At 32.0% G+C, this 21,145-nt stretch overlaps 2 protein-coding genes and 1 non-coding gene across 5 annotated transcripts; 1 reads left to right on the forward strand and 2 right to left on the reverse strand.

The window, feature by feature from the left end:
* Nucleotides 1–384: 384 nt before the first annotated feature.
* On the reverse strand, nt 385–5,119 carry LOC8283901 (PRA1 family protein A1). Of its 2 annotated transcripts, none has more exons than XM_015725774.3 (8): nt 4,803–5,119; nt 4,618–4,658; nt 4,424–4,502; nt 2,732–2,818; nt 2,569–2,657; nt 2,395–2,466; nt 2,168–2,296; nt 385–829 (listed from the first exon to the last, which is right to left on the reverse strand). In XM_015725774.3, exons 1-7 carry the CDS (start codon nt 4,958–4,960, stop codon nt 2,193–2,195), a joined length of 630 nt encoding a protein of 209 aa, XP_015581260.1. In that variant the 5' UTR covers nt 4,961–5,119; the 3' UTR covers nt 385–829; nt 2,168–2,192. The 2 variants fall into 2 exon arrangements, with proteins under 2 accessions (XP_015581260.1, XP_015581259.1); XM_015725773.3 differs by having other exon boundaries at nt 2,172–2,296; nt 4,803–5,117.
* A 54-nt stretch (nt 5,120–5,173) lies between these two features.
* Nucleotides 5,174–5,249, reverse strand: TRNAV-CAC. Its single transcript has one exon. It is a non-coding gene; the product is annotated as a tRNA-Val (tRNA).
* An 8,574-nt stretch (nt 5,250–13,823) lies between these two features.
* On the forward strand, nt 13,824–21,025 carry LOC8283884 (serine/threonine-protein kinase ATG1c). 2 transcript variants are annotated; one of them, XM_015725785.3, is made up of 13 exons: nt 13,824–14,454; nt 15,052–15,169; nt 15,263–15,321; nt 15,654–15,718; nt 16,545–16,638; nt 16,718–16,798; nt 16,992–17,100; nt 17,841–17,913; nt 17,992–18,374; nt 18,496–18,845; nt 19,371–19,653; nt 20,181–20,281; nt 20,449–20,590. In XM_015725785.3, exons 1-12 carry the CDS (start codon nt 14,212–14,214, stop codon nt 20,276–20,278), a joined length of 1,956 nt encoding a protein of 651 aa, XP_015581271.2. In that variant the 5' UTR covers nt 13,824–14,211; the 3' UTR covers nt 20,279–20,281; nt 20,449–20,590. The 2 variants fall into 2 exon arrangements, with proteins under 2 accessions (XP_015581271.2, XP_015581270.2); XM_015725784.3 differs by having other exon boundaries at nt 13,829–14,454; nt 20,181–20,251; nt 20,449–21,025.
* Nucleotides 21,026–21,145: the final 120 nt, after the last annotated feature.

The raw sequence follows: 21,145 nt of genomic DNA on the forward strand, positions 1-21,145 counted from the left end.
GCCCTGCCAGGATGCCTTTATTTCTAATGATAATAGTTCTAATCACTTTCAGCCTTGATAACATACCAACCAACCAGTGTTAACTTGCAGAAAGCCACAATGGAGTTATCATATATTTGCATAAACAGTAGTGAAAATACATAAGAAAAATGGCTTATGTAAAGAAGAAACCATCAAGGGTTGTGCTTACAGGCACAGAAATAATACTACATAAAAGAGTGCACGAATCGTTGTGCACCCCTTCCCACAATACCCAAGATTTTTATGCAAGTTCTTTTTTTTTTCTCCCATCTACAAATGCAGCAGTTAGATGATGAACTGAATGAAAGCAGCACACTCATATAGCTATCATACTCGATAGTGGCCATGTATAGCATTTAAAGATATCTTAAAGTTATTAAAATGCTTCATTTCACACAAATGAACATTTGATAGATATTGAGCACATCGAAACAACAACAAACTCAACTCTTTTACATCAGTAACTCATGCAAGAGGAATTACATGGTGCCATTTCTGAAGTAACAGAATCCTTGAGACCAAGAAGGGCTATTAATAACTCGCCCATAATTCTAAGAATGTTTTCTCCAATTACTTCCGTAGGTTTCTTCAGATATGAATATAAATGGCAACAGTTTGCTTTACAGAAAGAAGAGAATCTGACAATTTACATCATGTTGGACATCTATGAAGATTGGCAGCCTTCGCCTGAGAATTCCGGTCCAGTCATTGGGAGTTAAATTCTGTAGCAGCAAAACTATAAAACCAGCAGCTAAACCCAAGCTGAGAACAAGCAGCTATACTGAGCATCCCAATCATCAAAGCATCCCTATGAAAAAAACAGAGACCGCTCTTATGTTTAGAAGTTTTCGAAATTAAGATAACATATTAGCTTCTGCACGGCCAATTACTGGTAAATCTTAATAACAATAAGATTCTTTTGAAAAAATTTAGTTAGTTTATTCAAGAAAAATTATGCTTTTATAGACCATAAGATTTCAAGTTCCAAATATGCAAAATAGAAGTCAATATTATTATTTCACTTCACCAAGAACCAAACATAAAATGCCACTGATTTTGACAGATTTGAATATTTGATGGACAACATAATTCTGAATGCATGGAAACATACCAAGAATGAACCATGGAAAATATAAATGCTTCTGTACAACACAAATATTCAAAATAAAAAATGCACTAGTTTTTCTAATACAGATTTGTGCCACAGCATTAATGTAAATCTTATCATAAAGACCATAAGTCACTTTGTTCTTTATCTTAAACAGGGGAGCTTCATGATTTTGCATAAATGTCCTAGCTTACTAGTTTCTAAATCCTAGGAAATTTTCATAAACCTCTGGCTTAGAATGCATACAATAAATAAATCAAACGTGTAAAATCGAACTACAATCTCCATCCATAGAAGAGGCTATTGCAACAGATATGTCAATGACGACAGGAAGAGAAAAGAGAATGAAACTAAATAATTAGAATAATCATAACTATTGAGAGTATAGATGGAGGCCAAGGACATTAGATGTAAAAAAAATTGAGAAAAGACAGAAATATTAGAGAAACACATGAACACGCACACATATAGGGCTCAGAGAGGGAGGGAGGGAGGGAGGGAGAGAGAGGAGCATTCCTTGAGTTGAAATATGGACTCGCTAGCGTAATCGTAATCAATATTTCCATTTCCTACATTTCATCTGTCAAAGGCACACATTTCTTACCCTAAAGCCCCAAGTCTGGTGTGCACCTCATGTGCCCCTGAATAAATGCTGCAAGCTTTAAGGTCTAAGACTTTAAAGCACTTTGACCCCAGGGCATGTCTTGCAATTTACTAAATGATCAAATATTATAGAAATGTGTTCTTTCCTACTTTTGAACAACTAATGGTACTACCAGTCATGCAACCACAATGCCTTAAAACATATAGCATCCTAATCATGATAAAATATGAAAAGAAATTTCAAATGCAAAAATGTAAATACAAATATTGACTTCATAGTTGCATGTACATATCCCAAAGGCAAGAGTAATAAGCAGTAAATTCCCAAACAAGGGAAAAAGATGAATATTCACACCTGCTGCATATATGCAATGAAATAGAAGGCATAACTTTATATACATCCCCAGATTCCATAAAAAGTCAACCTGGACTTACTTACATGCTGTAAGTTCCATCAAAGCTACAGCTCACTGTAATTACGCCAAACAGTACGAAATTCCTCCCGGAATGTATTCAGACGTGCTTTCAGATTAGGTGTTCTAAAACTTGCATGTAGGATTGTAGCTAAGAGAGAGAGAGAGAGACAGGGAATAAGTCAGATTTGATTGAGAAAGCTCTCCTAATTATAAAGGAAAAACATGAAGCATAAGAAAGAAACAAACCAAGAAGACCGATAGCAAGCGCCCACAGAACAGTCAACAGGCCGCAAGATGCATACCAAAGGATGAAACTCACTACAATATGAGGAAAGAACAGGGAAAAAATTATCTAACCATTCAAAAACGATATACACTACTTTAAAAGAGAATAATCTGGACTCTCAAGATATGGATTACCAATAGAGAATATCAAAACAAACACCCAACGGGGCCGACCACATATATGAATCGCTCGTTTAGCTGATGGACGTCCACGGATAACAGGTCTGCCAATTAACATATAGTGAGTAAAGCAGCATCACAGCTGATCCTTACGAATAATGGCGACAAATATACTTACGTAAGAGGAGGTCTCATCTTAGCAGCTAAATGTGGAGAAAATTGCCTCACAGTTCTTGTCGCCTTTTCACTAAAAGTACCTGCAAAGCTGTAGGGGAAATTCTCAGCAACCATAAGTCAATAATCAAGGGATAAGCAGAATGAAGAAAAAACATTTCATGTTCCAAATGACCCCCAAACCAAAGTAAAGGAAGAAAGAAAAAGAATACATCACAATAAGAATAGTGAAGAAAATTTCCATGCAAATATGCACAAGACATCAGATGCAGATCATGCTTAATAATTTTTCTTCTAAACAACTTTTTAAGGCCAATCTCTCATTATATATGTCTGCATTAACATACGCAGATAATTAGGATAAAAATACATAAGATATAAGTGAATTACAAACCCTTCAAGTTTCCTAGTCTACTCTGAATTACAACATCATACAAATACGACTAATCCACCAGGTCACACTGCACCTAATTCTCCCAGCAATCGTCAATGACCTAAAGAAGATAACTGGGACACAATGAGTAGAAAAGAAAAGGCTAATTACACACATCTGTGGTAGGACAAAAGGTTGGAGAAAATATTTCAAATGAAAGACAAGATGAACAAACATGTCAAGCACTCACGGATTGACATACATATAGGAATTGGCCATGATTTTTCTTTGCACCCCACTTATTAGAAATTGAATTAATTAAGTTAGGAGTGAAGTGAATTGGTGAAATATAGAGCTCACTAATAGAATTGAGCTTGGGTCCAACCAATACCAAAATGACTAGTATTAGTCACTTGGTTAGTTAGCATATACAAGTTGTTTGTATATCTTATTCTTTAGCAATGTGGAATCTCTGACACCGCTCCACCCTAGTGCCTCATTATAGAAGGGAATGGCAACTGAATGTCTCTAGTGGCAGAGGAATCAAACTTAGGTAGGATCACCTACTCTGACTTTGCTCTATTTTAAATATAAATTCCTCAATTTTATTGGGTCCAACCAATACCAAAATGACTAAAGCTAGTCGTTCGGTTGGTTAGCATATATAAGTTTTTATATATCTTATTCTTTAGCAATGTGAGATCTCTAACGCCACTCCACCCTAGTGCCCCATTGCAAGAGGGAATGGGAACTTAATGTCTCCAATGGTAGAGAAAGCAAACTTAGGTAAGATCTCATGCTCTGATTTCGCTCTATTTTAAATATAAATTCCTCAAAATGTCCTAGTCTTGAAAATCAGCATTTTAGTCCTGTTTGTAAAAAATTTCTGCAGCAGCACAACCTACCAGTTTCTCCGTTTATTCTTCCTTCTCACAAACATGGGGACGCAACTATGCATGTGCTGTGCAAGAAGGAGCAATCAGCTGGAAAAACTTCATCAGTTTTCTTGTCCTTCACAATCATGAGTTTCTCTCTCCCTCTATGCACAATACCAACTTTATCGAAAGACCACATGCAGTTTTGATTCTTTTCTCTTCGTGGATCATTAGAACCCACAAACTTATCTAGATACTCTTGCTTTCTTAATTAACTTCTTTAACTCTAAGAAATACAAATAAACAAACAACATACGCTGCAAATGTAGCCTCACTAATAAAAAAACTTAACAGAAGTAAATTCTAAACCTTTCTCAACAATAAAATGCAGTATGACTTCACTATAACCAATAAAAATGTTAATGAAGTAAATTCAAAAAGAGGTTACCTATCATTAAGAAAGGCAATAGTAAGTGCTGTTAAAAGAGCAGCAACTATAGCAAGTGGCCGCCTAAGAAAGCCAATACCTGTAAGTTCAAAGAAAACATCATTAAGAAACTAATTAATCAATACTGATGGACCTCTAGAAAACATTCAAAATTCAAAAAAAAAAAAAAAGGAAAACGAAACAAAACTCTTTACCTAGAATGAAAATGATCATAATGAAGTAGTTGGTCCGATAGCTGTGCAAACAATATAATCGAGTTTAATAATTTTCAACAGAAATGGAAAAATCCCTTTAAAAAAAAAAAAAAAAAAAAAAAAAACAGAAATGAAAAAATCAAAAATTTGAAAAATGATAAGGATAGAGAGAAACGCAACGCAACTAGTAAAGATTGCACTTGAGGCGGCTATTCCATTTAGAAGAAGATTTAGGAAAAGTGAATCTGGAAAAGAATTCAGAGAGAGGACGTGGTGGAGATGACCAATCTACCTCCCTAAGTGCATCCATCAGATCTTCTGCTGTTACGTTTCCCCAATCCATCTCTGCCTCCTAACGCGAAACCCGAGATGCAGCAAAAACGATGAAGAAGAGCAAGAACAAGAAGAGAGCACAGAATCTATATAAGTTTTAGGCAAATGGAGCGAGCGATCGTGTGTGTGTGTTTTGGCTGTTTGCGTATATCAGCCAATCAAAACTGGAAACTGATTGCTTTTTAGGTAACGGAACGTGGAAAAAATAATAATGTTATTAAAATGTCTGAGCCCGGGTTCGAACCGGGGACCTCTAGTGTGTGAGACTAGCGTGATAACCAACTACACCACCCATTAACAATTTATTTGTAATCCTAGACGTGCATTTCACGTTAATCATTATATAAACTTGTAAATACTAGAACTTAAAAAAAAAAAAAAAAAAAAAATTGTAGATATTTTTCTATTATATTAATTTGATAATTGTAGTGTCTAGCATATTACATTGTTGTTTATACAGTAAATACGTAAAATTTTAAGTTACGTATCATTAATAAATTTTTGTATTAATCTATTGATAAATTAGTTTTCTAATTAAGTTATAATTACAATTTTAGAAAAATAAATATTTAATTATGTTTTGAATATAAAATTAAATAACAGAATGGTTTCTTATTATATGTTATAATTCCAAAGAATAGTATATTAATAATATTTCTATTATTAATTTTATATATAAAAATATTTTTTATTTATTACAGTAATTAAGTCTTAAGATATTATAAATTTGTTAAGAAAGGTATTTAAAAATATTTCAATTTATTGTTATTTAAAATGAGTTAAATAATTATAAAATACTTATAACATAAAATTATTTTTCATCTAAAAGATAATTTTATATCATTACTTGTAATTAAAATAATACTAGTAATATGCACTAGTGTTTTTTGTTTATAGTAATGAGTTATTATGTAGGGTGAGAGTTATGAATTTAGTAATTTAAGCTAGAGAAGTAGATTTACCTTAATATAACATGTTACTTGTTCTTTAGCCAATAATTTAAAGTAGGATAACGGAAGCACAAATAAATATTTATCAAGAAAATTAAAGGAAAATTATTTAGGAAATTTTGACTTTCCCATTTAATTTTTTATATCAAAGGAGAAAATGACAAATCTTTCCTGTTATTGTTTTTTACTAAATATTTTTTTTAAAATTATCGGTAACTTTTTATTTATTTATTTTAATCAATATATATAGATTTTTAATATTTATATTGTTTTATTTATTGTTATTATAATTTTCTAATTTTTCTTTTTATAGGGTCTTTTATAATTTCTATTAAATAAAAAAAAAAACAAGGAAGTCATCTCACTAAAGCATATTAAAAAAGAACAACGTTTGCTACTGCTGAAAGACAAGTACTTTGGGAATTATATTCAATTTTGGCTCCTAAATTCATCATTAAATATCAAATCGACCTTTTAACTTTATTTGAATCTATTTAGCACAAAACTTTATTTTCTTACTTAAATAAGAAAGAAGGAAAGAAGATAAAAAATAAAAAATAAACTTCACTCTCCATAAAAAAGGGTATGAATTAATAACGTCTTCTTACCTTTTCTCTCTCCTCTCGGCTCATCCTTCTTTTCTCTTCTTCATTATCATTTTCTTTTTGACTTTTTACCCTCTGTTTATGCTCTCACAAGAAATTCTCTTACGTATCTTTTATCTTCTTTTTTGTTTTGAGTTTAAGAGCATGGATTTGATAAATACGAAGTTCACTACTTTAGTACGTTTCATCCTCTAATAGCTCATATACTTTATGCATTAATAATTATGAAATATTAAAAGCATTCACTTATTAAGTTTATTGATTGTATCTAAATTAATAAGTTATTACATAAAAATAAATTTACATTCTAACCAAATTTATTTTGCAATTCAATAAGTGATTATTCAACAAGTGATTACAAAAATATATATATATATACTCTAAAGGAATTTTAATATCCTTCTATATTAATAGTAGAATTATTTCTACTTACTCAAATTTTAGTGCTCTTTGAATTATCTTCTTTAATAATTAATAATTATATATATTTAATATTGAAATTATATGATTTTCCAGAGTGAAAAAGAGTTGGTTTTTTCAAAATTTATAAATTAATATAGGTAAGAGGGTCAACTGTAGCTCTACATTTTATCTTTTTTTGGCTTGCTCTTTTATTTCTTGACATAGAACTTGTGTTTGCCTCATGATTTGGGATCTTTTATGGCTGGTAATATTGTTGCAGCAATGGTGACAGCCATTGGGGTGCAATGGTGGTGTAGTGGGAAGCATCTGTACAATTTCACTGTTTTCCATTGCAAAAGAACCACTAAATAGCGATGAAAATTAGTGACGGATACAATTCCTTACTAATTTGTGACAGAATAGCAACAAATTGATGACAAAACTAGAAAGTAAATTTCTTTGCACTACTTACAATAGAACACGAACGGATTAGTGATAGAAAATTAGTAACGTAAAGAATCTATCACTACATCGTAGGCATTACTTACGCCAAAAAATGGCACCATGGCTACCGAGGAAATGCCGACGGCCTGGTGATAGATGCTTAGCAACGGAAGATAGTTTGTTGTTATATTTGGCGACAACTTGGTGCTAAAGGTTAGATCCTTGTATCGATGGATTATGACGTTGCTTATTAGCAACAGACATCATGTCCATTGGCATTTAGCGACGGTGTTGATCCATCACTATGTTATTTTAACTCAATAACTTTTGTGATGCCATTTTGAATAAAGTTAGCGACAGACTAATTGTCGCTATACTTGTTCGTTAAACGATAAGCTTAGTTGCTATTTGTATCTACTAAATAGTGATAGATTGTATCCATTGATAGTATTTTAATTTAAATGCTAACTTATTTTTATCTCTCTCTCCCCTTCTTTATACAGACTCTTCCTTTATCACCTTTTCTCTAGCTCGCTTGCCCTCTCTCTCTCTCTCCAACCTCACTATCTTTAGCTCTTTTTCTCGAGTCTCTCTCGCTCATTCTTTTTCTCACACACCATCTCTCTCATTCACCCTCGCTATGTTCTACGTCTCCGATCCACAAGTAAGATTTGTTTCCTTTCTTTTTTTAATTGGTGTTTACATTTTACTTTTTTTATAATCATTTCTTCTTATTTAATCATTTTTTTTGTAATTGTTTAATTCTAAAATTTACACGGATGTAGGATTATAAGTAGATAATATTTACTTAAATCATTTTAAAAATATTTAGAATTACTTGAATAAATTAAAAAAACTTTAGAACTTAGTTCACATACTTTCAAGTTGGTTGCCTTTACTCAAAGTATTGTCTCTCTCTTTTTTTTTTGATAATATATAATCAAATATATAAACTTGACAAAGAGAGCTTAAAAAAAAATTCATTTAATAGGAATATAAAGGTGTTTTATTGGTTTATTATAATATTTAATTAACATATTTGTGAAAAATATTGCTAAAGGGGTCCACGGATAATAAAGGAAGAAAAGGTAGCACTAAGGAAAAATAAATTAATTGCATGACTTGAAAAAGAGAAGAAAGAAATATAGGGTTAGAATGGCTAAAAATTCAATTGTAGAAAGTAAGCAAGTGATATGGCTTCGATAGTATTGCAAGTGAGATGTTAAAAAGAATAAGTATTTATTTATTTTAATCTCCATTAAAATTGATGAACACGAATTAGTAGACTTTATTTTATAAACTTTGACGATTTAATATATAAAAAATTTATTTTGAGTCATCATTAAGAAAAAAAAAAGTATCTTATGACACTTTTAAAACAAAATATTCTTATTTTTAAACAAGATAAAGAGCCGTTAATAGTCAAGTAAGCCAATCTAATATCAAATAAAATCAGCAAATAAAAATAATAATTCTAGAGTAATAAAAGAAAGTTGCATTCACTAAAGTATGTATATTGGTTAGTTTGGCATTTAGTTGGCCATTTTTAGTTGAATGTAATTTATAATTTATTGATTATTTTGCATTTAAAATATTTCTTGTACTTTGTCGGATATTTGATGACTCAAGAAGAACTGGAGGCGAAGGATGCGAGGGAGATATGTGTAGAAGTGCTTATTTATGCTATTGTTAGTGTATATTATTATTTGATGTATATGAAATTAGATTGTTTATTAGGAAATGGACCTATTTTACGAGGAGAATATACGTGTGTATAAGGAAAGTTCGGTCGAATTTTTGGTAGAACACTTATCTTAATTTATTTAAAACTGAATTATTTATTAGGAAAGGACCCATTTTATGGGGGAAATATGTGTGTGCATAGGGGAGGTTCTGCCATTTGAGAGAACACTTACATTAATTTATTTAAAATTGAATTGTTTATTAGGAAATGAAGTCTTTTTACAGGGAGAATACGGAATGAATATATGCGTGCATAAGAAAAATGAACGTAATATAAGTAAAATGAAAATGAATACAACTATACACTATTTATTGATTTTTAGTACAATATTTTGTTTGTATATTTGCCTTATATAGTTTGATCATAGTTAGTATAAGGGGCCGAGATGGGTCTATACTTTTTGGCCATAGGACAGACAGGTAGGGGTGAGGGACGGACAACAAGGGCAATCCGAACGAGGATTAAATGGCCGAGGCTGAAGCTGAGGTGGAAGAAGGTCAGAGGCGTCACCACCATTATCAATTCCTCTTTGCTAGCTCTGTCGTCATTTTTTTGTGTGACCCCCTATATCTCCTTCTACATAATCCCACATGTAGCATCCTCCTGATCACAGTCACCCACACTATCTCCCACAACTTTTGATGCGGCATGCCACTCATAATTCTTGGCCTTAGTAGTAGAGTCAAGTGCTACTAGGCAGTCACTCGAGCTCCATTATGGGAGGTACACTTATATAGTTTATGATTTATTTATTTAGTGTTTGTTTATTTTTATTATTATGTATAACTTTTGTTTGTTTTGAAAAAGAAAAGTTTTGTTTAATCAAACGCTTGTTCATCCACCATATCGAAGATTTTTCTACACAAAATGCATCCTGCTGCCATTCATAGAAGAAAGTGCCACCAGCTATCAGAGAGTATTATTGGTAGGAGTTTCAAGTTTAAATTTTTTTAACTAATACTTATATTATTATTGTATTTATTAAATTATTTTAATAGGACATGGACCCGTTCTACGGTAGTATACATTTATTATATAAGAGAGATTCTACCGAATTTTCGTTAGTTTTGTCCATACTTTCAAGTAATTTTCACCTAATGTGTTTTTTTATAGAAACACTTTACGTGGCAGCCACATGTCGAGACCCAAATTCATAGGAGGTGGAAATTGCAGGCAGCTATCCAAATACACCAATAATCTATCAAGGTGGAGGAGATCCGGCAAGAGACTGTTGGTTGTCTTGCAGAATATTTAGGATAGTTAGCAACAAGAATGGTCCAAGCTTGAGTTTAAAGCCAAGTTTGTTATAATATTAAAGAACCAGCTGAGAGAGACAAGCAGCCTTGGATCTGGGCTTTCATGCCCTATTAGAGGTTCTATCTCTATAGTAAAGCATACTAGATGTATAGTGAGAATCAAATCTTAAATTGCATTTTTAATATTTATTTAAGTTTATTTATTTAATGTATAATATTTTATTTGGCAGGCTAAAGAATTAGGTTGAGAGCTAAACTGCATCGAGCTTTTCAAGGCTACGCACACAAGCAAGAAAAATAAAGACTGGATTGATAAGAGGTTTAAGAAAGTAGTTGTAAATTTATTAATAATTAATATTTAAGGTTAATATTTCTAATAAATTTTTAATAATTTTATTCTATTAATACTTTTTTTAAACTAATTGCATAATCGTTATCATGAGCTGAAGAAGAAAGCTAGTCAGATCCAAGACAGTTCGATAGAGACGCAAGAGCCAGATTCGAAGCAATTGTTCTTACAAGCGTTTGGTGGAGAGAAGAAGCATCATGTGTACGACATGGGTGCCAGAGCTCCAGACTTCTACAACAATTCCTCCTCCATCACTACTGTATCTCCAGATTTTGATGTCCAACATATGCGAGACGCTATTCACTAGGAACTACAGCATGAGCAGTGGGTAGTAACACTGGAGGAGCAGCAGGCAGCTGTGGAGGCTTAACAGGTCGCATTGAAGTAACAGATTCAAGAGCAGATATAGAAGCAAATGAAGGACATACGATGCCTCATTGTAGAGATAACACGTTTCGACTTGCTTGCACCTCCACAGGATCCTACTTCATCTGCCTATAATCTTGATCATTGACTATTTTTATTCTTTTCATAGTTTTATACATTCTATATACTTTATGATATCATATTTTGTATTTAAATTTGTTTATTAATTTATATATAATTTATCTTATTTTTTTATATAGTTTCTCTATATTATGTGTTTTATTAACACTAATAATAAATAAATAATATTTTTATATTCATAAAACCAACAATGTAGAGACGGACCAAAATTAAATATTATTAAATATTACCAACGGATAAATAATCTGTCGCTAATAGAAGCAAAAAGTGAGGGACATGTTTGTTGTATATTAGTGACGGACCAAATTCGTCGCTGAATCATTTCCGAGTTAGCAACAGATTCTGTTTGTTGCCATATTAAGGAATTAGCGATAGACAATATTTGTGGCTAAACGACAAGGACTTAACTAGGGACATTCTACTGCCACATTAGCGAGAGACTCAATCCATCGTTAAATGGATTTTCTTAGCGATGACTTCTCTCTCGCTAAGTTATTGCTACTCTCCCTAATTCCATCGCCAAGTTTACCTCTTTCTCACCATTTGCCGACTACAATCTGTTGCTTGATCAGTCGCTATATTAGCAATACACTTAAAATTTCAATTGGTATATGATTAGCACGACTTGCTTTCCTGACGAATATTATCCATCATAAGTCTGTCCTACATTGCCTTACCGATGGATTTAACCTCTTTAGAGACGGTTTCCATCTGTCGCTATTTCCTTATTTTTTATAGTGTGCTTTCCATGAGATTTAAGAATTTCAGTAATCAAGGTTACCGCAGCAAGGTTACCAACTGATGATCTTTTAAGAATTTGGGCAATTTAGATTACTATTGATTGACATAATATAATTGTTTTTAGTTGAATGAGAAGCAAGAGCATATGGAAGTTAGAAGTTTATGCATAGATGATGTATGTAGAAGTTGAGTCAAAAAGTTTTTGAATAAGTGGACCAGTAATTTTATTTTGCACGAGTTAGATTATTATCCTAAGAAATTAAAAGAAAAAAAGTGAGGGATAAATCTATTACTAGAGTGTTTTGTTTTCATACAAAGAGTTTAATTCACCCACTCTATTTAATGTAAATGAGGGATTATTAAAAGAAATAGACAAATGGTTAAATATATATAATTTAAATTTTTTAATAAATAGTCTCTGAACTTATGTCACAAAATTAAATACATCCAATTTAAATTTTCTCAATAAATAGCCCATGAACTTGTATTTAATGGTCAAATACATCCAATTTAATTTTTAAAAGGTAAGATAATATTAAATTTTTAGAATTTGATGAATTATAAAAATTAAAAATAATATTTATTTTATATATTTACTAATACAATATCTAGTAATGCGCTATATAAGAGTATATTTGACAAAATTTAAAATTTAAATTTAATAACCTGAAAATAATAAATATTATATAAGTTAAATTTCAAATTTTTAATAAATTGGCCTATTAAAATTATTATTTTTAGTTCAATTAAATTCAAATTTTAGATTTTCTCAAACACGTTCTTGTATAATGCGTTATTAAATATTGTCAGTAAATTAGTGATAAATATTATTTTTAGATTGAATATATTGATCATTGAACCAAATTTAAAAGACTATTTATTGAAAAAGTTCAAATTGGATGTCTTTAATCTTTAAATTTAAATTCATAAGGCAATTGACCTTTTATCCAAAAAGAATTATGCGCTAAATTGATCTAATAAGGTTAAAAGTGTTGATTTTATTTTTATGGATAATTTTGAAGCCAAATTGAATCTTATTCCTTTTAACCAGGCTAAAGAAGGTACAAATAATTAAATGTAACAAATAATTAAATGTAACAAACATCATATAATAATGCCTTATGTAAAATTTCTTAAGAAATAAAATATTGTTATTATTTTAATTCTGCATAATAATGTAAAATGAGTTTATTAAAATTTTATAATTATTTTTTATATTTTTAAATAATTTAATTTAAAATATCTAAAATGCTTAGTAATTTTTTAGTATTTTACTATTAATAATAATTTATTAAATATATATAAAATGCTATTTTTAGGACTAGAAATCATGATAAATTAAAAAAATTAACTTATTAATTACTATAATATTAAAATACAATTAAGATCATATTTGTTAGAGTAATCACTTTCAGTTATTAAAATAATATAAATATTAATTAGACAATAAATATAAATCTATAAAAATATGTAGATAAATATATATTTATGAATTGATTTATTTATTTAAGAACATATTATTATAAAATATAACTTTTTAATATTCAATAGGTTTTAAGGCATTACAATTTTTGGATGTTTATTTATTTGTGACCGGTAAAATTTAAATTGATATATAATTTTATAATTTTTATTAATTTAGTAATTATAATTTATTTTCTTTATAAAGATAATTTATAAATCAAAAGAATGACATTTTAATTATTTTTTTAATATTACATTTTAGAATTGAGTCTTATTTGAATTATTAAGTAATTTTTAACTTTAATATGTAGTTATTAAATGAAACATAATATTGGGGAAGCAACTATCCCAAGCAAGTAAACAATTTTTACCCAAACAATTTTCTCAAGTAAAAAGATACGTTTGAGCTGGCTCGCCTACTCTCCTTGGAATTTCGTTCCCCTTTTCGGCTTTCGTTGCTGTTCACCCTCTCAGCTTCCTAGAAAAGGAAGAAAGAAACACTCAATCATGCTTCATTAATCCCAATCACAAACAATATTTTAATAACCGAATTCTTGTATTTAATTCATAGTTGAAAAAAGAAAAAAGAAAAAAGAAAAAGCTAATTTAATTCTAATCATGATAATACAATAAAACCACATAATACATACAGACCAAACATTATACATGAAAAACCTACTTTGACCCTCTCTCCCTCTGTCTCTCTCCATCTCTCTCTCTCTCTTATAATTTATCTTAATTAGGCCAGTCCAATCCGATCTCCGGTTCGATTTTAGGGTTTACTAATTCTGACAATATTATGGCTCAGGCACCGGGAAGGGGCAGGGTTGTTGGAGAGTACCTGGTAGGTAGGCAAATCGGGTCGGGTTCCTTCTCGGTGGTTTGGCATGCTAGGCACCGAGTTCATGGAACTGAGGTGGCGATAAAAGAGATAGCCACGAGTCGACTCAATAAGAAGTTGCAAGAGAGTTTAATGTCTGAGATCTTTATTCTGAAGAGGATTAATCATCCTAATATTATTTGCTTGCATGATATCATTGAGGTTTGTTTTACTTTTTATGTTTCTTTTAATTTAATTTTGAAGGTGCGTTTGGGTGTTGATTATTCTTTCCAATAATTGGCCTCAAGAGTTTTTTTTTTTTTTTTTTTTTAATGGGACCTTTTGTTTATTGTAAAAAGCATTTGGAATGTTCGTTTATGAATATACTGATTTTGGGCTTTTTGGTAGTTGCTAAATTTACTAGCAAATGTTTTGACATAGCTAATAGGTATAGTTTTAAATCAGCTAAATTAACCTGCAAATGCTTGTCTTTTCCTAAAATTGACCAGGTATCATGCTCAGGAGTCTAACTGTATTTACTTTAGTTTGAAGCTTTTACTTTTCTTCTTGTTTGGAAAGTCTCAAAATGCAAGAATTCAATTTAATGGATTTCTATTTAGTCAATTCTCATGTTTGGAAAGCTCATAGTTGCTATAATTCAATTGCTTCAAATTAAAAAAGTCAGGTAATTTGAAGAAATTCTAAAAGAAATAAATTATGCAAAAGTGAAATGATTTTGCAAGAGTTCACTTCAATTCAATTGAGCTATTTCACATGATTTATTTATTTATTTATTTATTTTTTGTTAATGTGAAATAGGTCCCGGGGAGAATAAATATTATATTGGAATATTGCAAGGGAGGTGATCTTTCTATGTATATTCAACGGCATGGAAAAGTTCCTGAAGCAATTGCTAAGAACTTCATGCAGCAACTAGGTATCTTCTTAACATTTCCCTGTTTGCTTTCCAATTTAAGCATCTTTAGTGGCTAAATCGGATTGTATGAATTGAAACTATTTTATTTTACAGCGGCTGGTTTACAAATCCTCCGGGATAATAATCTTATACATCGGGATCTGAAGCCACAGGTTTGCCTGATTCTTATTCTCGTAAAGTTTGAATTTGAATTGGTAAAACTGCAGCCAGAAGTTTGCTTCCCGGATATTATGTTCTCTATTTGATTGATCTGGTTAATCATAATATGCAAATTAGAGCTTAAATATAGGAAATAGTATTGGGTAATTAAGTTTCTATTTATAAGGCTAACAATGGCTTGTGAAATTGGTGAAAAGAAGTAATTTTGGTATCTATTGCTGGAAGATAGATTGGGACGTTATTTGGTGTCTATTACTTGTGTCCAAGTGGACTGGTTTTGTATCTAGTGTATTACATACGTGATTTATACTGGTTTTTGGAACAGAATCTCCTCCTTTCCACCACTGACAGCAATGCAGTACTGAAAATTGCTGATTTTGGATTTGCTAGGTAAATTATTGACATTAAACATTATTTTATTGTTCCTATTTAAATTTTTTTTTAAACAATTTATCTTAAATCTTACTTCTGATCAGCTATTCTTGTGAATTGAGATGGCTTGCTGCTCTCTCCATCCTGTATCTGTGTGTGTTGCATACTGTCCCACATAATTAAGCTACCTATATTAGGTTCCTCTCTTCGCCACTACAATTAGATAAATCACGACTCTCAATAATTTTAGGTTACGGACCTTTTGTATATAAAATGAATTCTTAGTCACCAATTAAAGTTCTCAGAAATCTCAATGTGCATAGTATCATAAATACTAATTTAACTTTAAAATCTTAAAAGTAATGTTGATTATAGCTGTTATCTGGAACTGATTTACTTGAGGTGATTCTAAATGGGTCTGAATGTGTGGCATATGAGAAAAAGAGGAGGATCAGGGTGTTGGGGTGGATAGCCAGGTAAGGACTGGGGAATAAATAAAGCAGCTATGGTACAGTATCTAGTCATCCCTTAAATAATGCCATACTACAAGTTTTTCGAATTAATACCATGGTATTTCCTCTAAATAATTTTCTAAACTTTTACCTCTAAATTCCAGTACTGATGTCTTGATTCGATAAAAAAATGTTGGCATCTGTTTCTACCAACCTTTTACTTTGTTCATTTACTATGATCATTGTTATTCCCTTTGAACGGCTAATGACTTCACTAAGATATTTCAACAATACTGATTTCCCATACAATGATGGTTTAATACTTTTTGGCTGTGTAATTTTTTCTTCTTTAACTTATATTTTAAAATTTCGATGTCATACTTTGGGGTCAGATCTCTGCAACCTAGAGGCCTTGCAGAAACCTTGTGTGGTTCACCCCTTTACATGGCTCCAGAGATAATGCAACTTCAGAAGTATGATGCTAAGGTGATATTTGCTCCACTGTATGAAATAATCATGATAATTTCGTGAAGTACTTCCTGTTAATCCTGAACTGTATACGCAGGCAGATCTCTGGAGTGTTGGTGCCATTTTATTCCAGCTTGTAACTGGAAAAACACCATTCACTGGAAACAATCAAATACAGGTTTGACTAGCTTCCTTTACATACATAACTAATTTGCTTCTATACTTCTATAGACTGCGCTGTACTAGGGACTTCTGACTCTATGGCTTTGAATCTAATTCTCATTTCTTAGTTAGACTAGTATTTTTTTGTTTTATTTTTTAATTGTTTTATGGTTACCTTAACCAATGCGTTTTTTTTATTGTGATTGTAGTTGCTCCAAAATATTGTGAAGTCCACTGAACTGCAATTTCCTTCTGATAGTAAAGATTTGAGTGCTGAATGCAAAGATTTGTGCCAAAAATTGCTGCGTCGTAATCCAGGTATTGCATAAAATATGGCTTGCACTTAAAGATGTATATGTTTCACAATGTAAAAAGCTGCAAGGAACTGAGAAAAGAAACATATTTGTGCCAGTAGATCTATGTGGTTTGATTGTGTTTTTTATAAGCTAATTGTATAAACATAAATCTATAATGTCTTACTATGCAAATAGCAAATTGCTAAATATTTGATGCATAGGTTTTATCTTTCTACAACTGAAAGAAAATGCATTTCTGAGTTACTTTTAGAAATTTTGGTAGCCTAATCAGTATTTTTTTTGAGGTTAAAAGATTTGTACTTCATGTTAGAACATTGTCCCAACTCTAATTGAAGACACAACATTTATTAAAAAGATTAATCTATGGTTACCCTCTCCACCTTGGGTTCAATTGGGGTTGAATGGTTGTGTATTTCTTTGAATTATGGCAGGCAGTCAAGCTTCTTGGTACTTTATAGTTAAATAACTGGTATGTGTGCTTAGAACAGTTGGCAATTTTAAACTTAACTTTCCCGCTTATAAAGGTCATGTTGGCATGATCATACTAATTGACTGCTTGCATAGCATTTAGTATTGTCATTATTTCCTGTTATCTGGGAATGTGATGCAAGGATAAAGCATTCTCCATTTTTTAAAGATTATGTGCAATGGATAATGTAAGAGAACCGTAACAACTTTTACATGCGAAAAGACTTTTTACAAATACTTAATTTAGTCTCCATCTTTGTGACTTTTGTCCAGTGGAAAGGCTGACATTTGATGAGTTTTTTAACCACTCATTCCTTTCCCAGAAGAATGTGGATGAATCATTGAGGTAAATAAGACAAATAATTGGTCTTCTTGATGTAATGTATGTTATCTCTCTGTTTATAAAGTATCATGTGACATGCAGGAATAGGAGGTTTGCAAAATCAGTTGAAAGTTTTCCATTGTGTGAAAGCAATTCTGAAAGGAATATGGAGGACATTTCTCCAGAGGATTGTTTACCGTTCTTCCTGGATGATGATTCTAGTGGTCCTGATGGTAGCCCTTCCTTTTCTAGGAGGAGGTCCTCAATGAAGTCCACCTATGGATTTTCTTTAGATACAAGAGTTGATGGAAAGGAAGCTAAATCAAATGTTTTGAATAACACAGTTTTTGCTCATACATATTCTAGTACCAGAAACAATTTGGAAAATACTAGTCTTAAGCCTGAAATCAGTAAATTTCCTGATGATAATCTACATGAACCTCCAAAATTCATGAACCAAAGGTCAATAAATGCCCGATCTAGAGGTACTGAGAGTTCCATCTATTATCTTCTTTTTTTATAGTTATGTGTATAAATGGGAATCGGAAAGAAAATTTACCATTATTTGTAGTCTTTTTCTTTTCACATGGATTTTGGGGTGTGCAGTTGTGGATTCATTAGAGTTGATAGATCAAGATTATGTTCTTGTATCGGGTCCACCTTTGGATGGGTCTTCTTCGTCAGCAAGTGCTTCCAAACCAAGCCATATACCGTCGAAGTTGCCCAGTCCTCAAGCAACTATCAATTTAAATACTGCCCCCATGCCTATAACTTGCACTGTTAACAGTAATATGTGCCATGTTGGAAGCTTGGACAGTCCAAGCTCTGCTCCCGGGACTTCTCATGGATCAACAGATATTGGAGATGTTTTGGAGCAGCCATCAACTCATTGCATGACTAGGATTAAATCATTACAACAGTGTGCAGCTGCCATCTCTGAACTAGTTCATGAAAAGGTGAGTTGCTGCTTTTCATGACCAACGTGTAATTGGTCATTTTATAAAATCTAGGGCAGTTTGATAGTTATTGTTTATATTAGTGCAAGGTATGTATCTTTGATGAAAACATTATATGCTTCTGTTGGCGACCAATTGAGTGGCGGTTCATTGATTAATCATGTGGTTGGTTTATTCTTACCTTGGGTTTTCTGTGTCCAAGTTATTTGGCTGGTTTTCCACTCTGTCGCTTTGACTAAATATGAAGAATAATGTAATTTCAGTTGTTTTGATGGTTGAGAAAATGCTAGATTTTTCTCTATCACCACCTTATAATTGGGCTCTGATAGGTTCACTGTAGCGAAATAGTTAAATGGTGAGACAGATGTGCTAGTTAATGGTCTCTGCTTGTGTTTAGTGCTGCACAGCTATCCTCTCTACTTTGTGATTTATAATTTACTGCAACATTTCTTTGCTGCCTGGAGTTTAATTCATAATGGTCCTTTGTATTCTCAAATCAATTCATCATCATTGTTCATGGATTAGGTTGAGTCAGGTAAGCAACTGGAAGCATTCTCGATACAACTTGTTATTCTCGCAATTTGGAAGCAAGCACTGCATATTTGCCATACTCGAGCTGCCTCAGCTATTGAAGACAGCTCAAGCCAAGAAAGCACAAGGTTAAGAAGAAGTGGCAGCAAGAAGCATGGGACTCCAGATATAGAAGATTGTCCAGATAGTGTGACAGAAAATATATCCACTCAGATTGAAAGGGAATTTTTACGGGAAGTTGAGCATGCAGAAGAACTTGCCAAGGCCATCAAACCTGGTATGAGTCCATATTTTTATTTTACTTTGTGCATTGAGCTTAGTGTTCTGATTTCCTTTTGCCTTGATGGTTGACCGTGCATGAGCAATTCACATCTATATAAAGATATTTTCTCTTCTCTGTAATGCCTCTTTCTAGCTGAATTTATAAAGCAATGAATTTCTTCAACCGCTTATTCCTGATACAATTTGTTAATGCCTGATTACTTGTTGATCAGTACCAGTTTCCTCCACTTGTCATATAATGGTACCGTTTGTTGGTTGTAGTATTAACTGCAGGATTGGAAACTTATTGTTTGGTGATTGAATTAGGAGTCCTCATAAAGAAGCTCTTTGGCTTGATAGTTAATATTTAAGAAGCACGCCAGGATCTATGAAGCTACTTGTGCATAATTATCTCTAAAAGATGTTAGGGACTTCATATGTTACTAGGCACCTATTAGCTGGAATTTCTTTTATATTATAAATTCAATAAGTTCATCTGATGTTTGATATTCTGAATGAGGAATTTTTCCATAATCATTGCAGGAAATATCGAGATGCCTGATGCAATGGAGACAATATTTCAATCTGCCCTTGCTGTGGGAAGACATGGGGGAGTGAGTGTTCAAATCTATTGCATTTGAATGGTTTGTCTTTTGTATCAGTTAACCAAATTTAAAGTGTTTTTCTTGGATATATTCTAGCTGAGCTTACCAATTAATTAGGCACTAATCAAGTGCTAGAATTTCAAAGTAGATTGATAGAATATGTTAGTATGAGTAAACTAACTGAATTTTTTGTTCAAACCTGGCAGGTTGAAGAGCTGATGGGTGACATGGAAGGTGCATCTTTTTTATATTCAAAAGCAGTACGTTTATTAGTCTTTCTTCTGGTGGAAGCGCCTTCCCTCATTCTTAACCCGCCCTTTTCTCTCACAAACTCAGACCGGTATAGGCTCCGAACATACATTGATTTTCTCAATAATAGGCAGAGCCATTCGAGGTGTCAAAGGATGGCACTTCTCAAATGCGAGGAACAATGCCCACCGTAGGAAAGACAAAATTCTTGCACTCTTCCTGGTGACTTGCTCTTGTTTACCATGTAAAATTATTTGTTTGTACAGCTATTCTTTGACTGGCTGGGGTTGGGTTGTTGTTAAAAGGTCGATCTGTGCAATTGGGGGAAGGTTGTTGTAATGTTTTCATTTATGCGATTTAAGGAATGAACTGACCAAGAAACAAAAAGCAGAAGAGGAAGAAGGAAAAGGCCAAAAATAAAAAAGAGGGGGAAAAAGAGGATATGGAAAATGACGCACTGTACATATGTTGTGCGTCAATTTGTTTGCTATTTGGCACAGTAGTTATAAAGATAAAAAATTCTATCTTATCATATATTAGTTAAAATCCGAATAGCTAGCATTCTGGTCATTGATTCAATTTAATGGAACTTGGTAAAATTGTTCAACAATCTAATTTTTGGGATGAATGGGGAGCCTAGAGGCAAGGAGCAAG

The sequence above is a fragment of the Ricinus communis genome, chromosome 10 (assembly GCF_019578655.1).
Source record: "Ricinus communis isolate WT05 ecotype wild-type chromosome 10, ASM1957865v1, whole genome shotgun sequence".
Lineage (NCBI taxonomy): Eukaryota > Viridiplantae > Streptophyta > Magnoliopsida > Malpighiales > Euphorbiaceae > Ricinus > Ricinus communis.

Bases quoted from the DNA above. Each gene is read 5' to 3' on its own strand.
- LOC8283901 (XM_015725774.3), bottom strand. From the start codon at position 4,960: ATGGATTGGGGAAACGTAACAGCAGAAGATCTGATGGATGCACTTAGG. The intron at 4,503-4,617 runs GTAAAGAGTTTT...TTGAACTTACAG, and splicing joins TATGATCATTTTCATTCTAG to GTATTGGCTTTCTTAGGCGG. The intron at 2,467-2,568 runs GTAATCCATATC...CTCATATTGTAG, and splicing joins TGTTTTGATATTCTCTATTG to TGAGTTTCATCCTTTGGTAT.
- LOC8283884 (XM_015725784.3), top strand. From the start codon at position 14,212: ATGGCTCAGGCACCGGGAAGGGGCAGGGTTGTTGGAGAGTACCTGGTA. The intron at 17,101-17,840 runs GTATTGCATAAA...ACTTTTGTCCAG, and splicing joins ATTGCTGCGTCGTAATCCAG to TGGAAAGGCTGACATTTGAT. The intron at 20,252-20,448 runs GTGAGTGTTCAA...CAAACCTGGCAG, and splicing joins CTGTGGGAAGACATGGGGGA to GTTGAAGAGCTGATGGGTGA.